The sequence below is a fragment of the Aplysia californica genome, unplaced genomic scaffold (assembly GCF_000002075.1).
Source record: "Aplysia californica isolate F4 #8 unplaced genomic scaffold, AplCal3.0 scaffold01266, whole genome shotgun sequence".
Taxonomy (NCBI): Eukaryota; Metazoa; Mollusca; class Gastropoda; order Aplysiida; family Aplysiidae; genus Aplysia; species Aplysia californica.
The window spans coordinates 127,221-131,903 of record NW_004798536.1 but is presented as its reverse complement, the minus strand read 5'-3'; the positions used below and the strand labels follow the sequence as shown (position 1 = coordinate 131,903).

Sequence of the window (4,683 nt, the reverse complement as noted above, 5' to 3'; positions counted from 1 at the left end):
TTTGATAGTGTTTGAGCGCGTGAAATCCGCAGCTTGCACTGTATGCTTCCGCAGAAGCTGAGAATGTTTCTGAGTGTTCTCAGAGGGTCTGCTGGGGTAATAATAGTTGTAAAGCGCATAGAGCAGGCTCTTGAGCATGGATATGCGCTATATAAATGCAATTATTATTATTATTATTATTATTAACTGACTGCATGACTTAAAGACAACAATAGTAGTAAAAACGAAAAACAAAAATACTTTTTCCATTTTTTATTAAGGTTTTAATAATTATGTACATTATATTCTATCATAAGAGAAAAAACCGGTACCGGTATTGGAAATTCCTCGATTTCAACTAAACGCTTCTCTAGGAATAATCCAGACTATTCAATGTTTTTTTAGGCTCACTTATGCATTACCGTACACTTTAACACCAATAAAACAAAACAAAGTCAAGCTGGCCGTCTTAAACTTGATCGAAGTCAATCAGTAACTGTGTAGGGTCAGAACACCAACAGGTCAGTAGACAAGAGACAATAACAGAGATTGCGCTTCAGAAATTGCTTACGGAGAACAATGACAAACGGTCTGTCAGTCTCTAGTTACCACTAAGCATTTGCAAGCACGATGGGAAAATGATTCACTTTCAATGAGTCTTTCTGAACTACTTCTAACCCGCAAAAGACATGAGATTAACGCACAATGTTCTCTACTTTTCCCCTGTTTTCCCAACTTGGTTCTATTGGTGGAAAATTTAGTCTGAAAAGAGAAATGCTTACAATGCAAGGTACAGCAGCAATTCCCTTACACCGAAAAAAAACCCCACCATAACATTTTCAACAATATGAGAAGAAAAAAAAAAAGAAACAAATTAAGGACAAAAACCTTTTTTGTTAAACTTTTTTGTAAAAAGTTTCTTTAGTCAACATCCAGTATTGAATGTTTCGATTAAAAAAAAAACATCCCCACATGAGATACCACTACATCTCGTCACCAGCAGGTCCGAAAAATTCTCCCATCCTTTCAGCACAAATGTACGGGTCACACACGCACAAAAATGACAAGCCGATCATCACAAGGATATTTAGTAAAAAAAAACAAAAAAAACAAAGAAACAAAACAAAAAAGTTCCTAGATGATGATCTCTTGCTCTCCGATGTCTTCGTCTGACGGCAGAGCTATCGACTCCGGGTTGGTGTAGTTCGGGTCCACCAGGGGGAGACCTTGCCGCTCTCTGCGCTCAAGCTCAAGGAACGCTTCTCTCTGGCACCAGTCGGCAAATCTGAAAAAAAAAAAAAAAAAGGAGATTGAGAACAAAACCTTTTAAATACCTCCCGGAAGGTAGTCCATTGATGCCGAAGAAACAATGTTATTGCATTTAGAGACCCCACTTCTCATTATTGTCAGCCTCCGCTACTAAAGCATATACAGTTACAAGCACGCACATACTGAAATCGGCGGAACATGGAAATCTTTTCATATGAACAAATTTCGCTATATGTACATGTTTAGAATACACAGAATTAATAGTGTATACCAGGTAAAAAAAATTCAGGTCCCGAAAAGCTGTTTGCTATATATATAGGAGGCCTTTACTATATGCGTGTAATAATTTCAAAAAGGCAATTGTGAATGTTTTATGCCCCTATTGACACAACTATCGTCATTTAGGAGGCAGGTTGTTTTGACCCTGTCTGTCAGGGAAAATCTTGGCAGAGACGAATAGAAAACTAAGCAGACATACATAGATGTACCCTGGATAAAAAAATTCTCCCCACACATGAACCGAACTCATGTCTTCCGCGTGTGACTGTGAAGAGTGTAACTGTTTCACACCACAGACACTGATGCAATCGCCTGTTCAACTTTATTTTTAGACAAAGACCAGCGCAGTTATTATCAATGACAAACCTTTTCATTACGGCCATGCCACAATCGACAATGTGCTGGTCTGAAGGTTGCCCCCACAATAAATAACCAAGAACGTAGTGGGTGTTTCGTACAGTACAGTGGAATCTGCTTAAACCGAAATCTGCTGCACTGCAGGTTTTCTTCGGTTCAGCCATGTTTGCAGTTGAGATTAAGAGAGATTCCTCAAATTACGAAAAAGAACAAAACAACAACCGGGGATTGTATTTTGTTTCTCTGTCCAACTGTTTTCAGATTAACCATGTCCTGTTTCAGCAGACTCCAATATACTTGGTGATTAAATGCACACTGAGCCTCCTTCTTTCGAATAATAATTTTGTCTCTGTATTGGTATGTGTGTAGAAGATATAAATATAATACATATGTGACAAGATCTCAAACTTTTTTGACATGACACCCCTTGCAACTTAAAAGTTCTAATTCAAAGTTCCAACTGCCACCTCCCCCCAATTTTTTCCCCATTCAAAATCTTCCACAAAAAATACTTCAATACTAGGTTGCAAATCAAAATGGACTGCCTTTCTCTCTGAATTCAGTGCCATTCTAGCATACCCCAAAAGGCAGAGAGGTATGATTGTAATCATAGTTGTAGATGTTACATGCTCCCTTCGACACTGTTTAGAGACAAGAAAATATGAGGCAGGCTCCTTAGGTGTGAGAAGTGGGCTGCTTCGACTCTGCCTGTCAGGGCCAAGAAGGGCTGAGAGGGATACAACCTCCCAGCAGAAGACAAAGTTAAGATACTAAATAAAGTTTCTCCCAACACAGGAATCGAACTTGTGTATTCTGTGTGCAATTGCGAAGCACCTAGCCACTGCACCACAGATGCCAGTAAAGAGAAAAACAGAGTTATGGCAGGCTCTTTGATAAAATATCTTCTCCGCAGGGGGAATTGAATTCACATATTGTATGTTTATGCAAGGCAAGACGAACCTAACAATAAACCCACAGAGATCACGTGTACTTACTTCATGTCCGGCATGTAAGACAGTATGAAGCCACCCCAGCAGACACCAACAGTCACTGTGGCAAACATGAAGAAATGGTGGTAAAACCAGTCGCTGTCCCGATCCCCTGGCTCATAGCCGTATGATGTCCAGTTCTGAAGACAGAAAAAGAAAAGTTGTGACATCAAAAGGATCAGTTACTATGCATGCAGTAAAACTGTGATATAATTTTTAAAAACTTCACAGGACCTGAGAATTTGTGTTTAGAAAGGAGCTTGTGAAAAAAGTGTGTGTGGGGGGGGGGGGAGGAGGAAGGCAACTCCTTTCTTTATCTACTTTGTTCAGGTCTAATGATCTTTACCACCGTAAAATTCTTTGATCATAAATGTAAACAAGACTGCAACAAGAAGTAATCCATCCACCCATACACGTCAATTGTGTAATGAAATGCCCCCATCTTTGGTATAAAAATGCCCTCAAAACTGTCTTTACCGTGGCCAATCAGGGGGGACTTACACTACGTAGTAGAGCGTGGCTGATTAGGCGGGAGTAATGGTAGACCAAGGTAGCATGAGAGACCTCTGGTCCAGCTAAACCAGCACCACTAAATTTTATAACAAATGGAACTGACCAATTACAGAAACACATTTTTAAAAGATTTTGGTTATTTAAGGTCAAAAAGAACAAATCATGGAATTGATAAATTATAGCTGCATTATAAAGATATAGGAAAAATTGTTCTAAAAGAACTGCATCGAGTGATGTTAGAAAATGATAAAATTTTACCTTCGGACCCGCATGCAGATGCATGGTTTTGGGGACTAAACTGCTGTATTTTTTTTTTAATTTCGCTGCAGAACAAGGCCACTAATCCCTCGCAAGTCATTTGTTTTCAAGAAAATATCAAACCTAATTTTCTCAAACATCAAATTAAACAATGCCCCTCCAATTTTTTTTAGGTCGGGGGAGCAACCCCACGACAACCTCCATGGATAATTCAAAACAAAGTCAAGTGAATTAGGACTATTAGTATTACTAATTACAATTACAACCTGCACAGTCAGGCCTATTGTAGTTCGAAAAAACATCCACACATCTCATAAACTCATAATATAATTTGCAGTCGTTATAAAATCAAAATTCAGGTAAAGCAAATAAAAATGATCAAGAAAAGTGTTTTACAACTGAGGATCATGAATGAAACAGTCTCTAGGGAATCTATCTCTAATTTTTAAACCGGGTCCGAAAAAAATTAGGTTACCAAAAAAAACAATATACTGAGAAGAATAAATACCGCGACCAAGAGAGTCCTCCGAACACATGGAACTTTTTAAAAAAATTAATTTAACAATACCATTGTTACATTGTAGGTCTCTATATTTTCCTGGCTGCAAACTGGGTTGAGCCTGAGCCTCTCTGAACTCACTGACTACTGGCCCCTTTCACCAGTCACCAGCGCTGCGTACTGGCATTTTTGGGGGTACAGTCAAACCTGTGTAAGACGGCCACCCATTGTCAAGGAGAAAAGTAGCCGTATAAGACAAGTGGCCGTCTTAGGCAGGACTGATCAAGATGAAGAAAACAAACCATTCCCATCTGAGGTCCCAATCGAAAGTAGCCGCATTGTTGTTGTTAGTGGTGGTGGTTTGTATTTTGTTTGTAATTTTTATTTTGTTGCTGATTTTGCACAAGGGTGACAATAAAATGAAATGTATCAGACGAGGAAGACCGAGTGCCATGTTATTAAAACAAACACATAGGTCGTCACCACTCGGAGAACGAGCGACGCTTCTGTCACAAGTTCATGTTGACATCTTTTGTTACT

General features: G+C 39.1%; 2 protein-coding genes across 2 annotated transcripts in view; one reads left to right on the top strand and one right to left on the bottom strand.

Moving 5' to 3' along the window:
* LOC106013781 (glutathione S-transferase alpha-5) overlaps window positions 1–4,683 on the top strand; it is a gene marked incomplete at its 3' end in the record, with an annotated part of 6,577 nt that overhangs the window by 845 nt on the left and 1,049 nt on the right.
* LOC101851238 (NADH dehydrogenase [ubiquinone] 1 beta subcomplex subunit 11, mitochondrial) overlaps window positions 238–4,683 on the bottom strand; it is a 10,381-nt gene continuing 5,935 nt past the window's right edge. The window contains exons 2-3 of the mRNA XM_005112420.3: window positions 2,880–3,013; window positions 238–1,264 (exon numbers count right to left, since the gene is read on the bottom strand). Coding sequence (XP_005112477.1) covers window positions 1,114–1,264; window positions 2,880–3,013 — 285 coding nt within the window. The 3' untranslated portion in view covers window positions 238–1,113. The remainder of the gene's footprint in view (window positions 1,265–2,879; window positions 3,014–4,683) is intronic.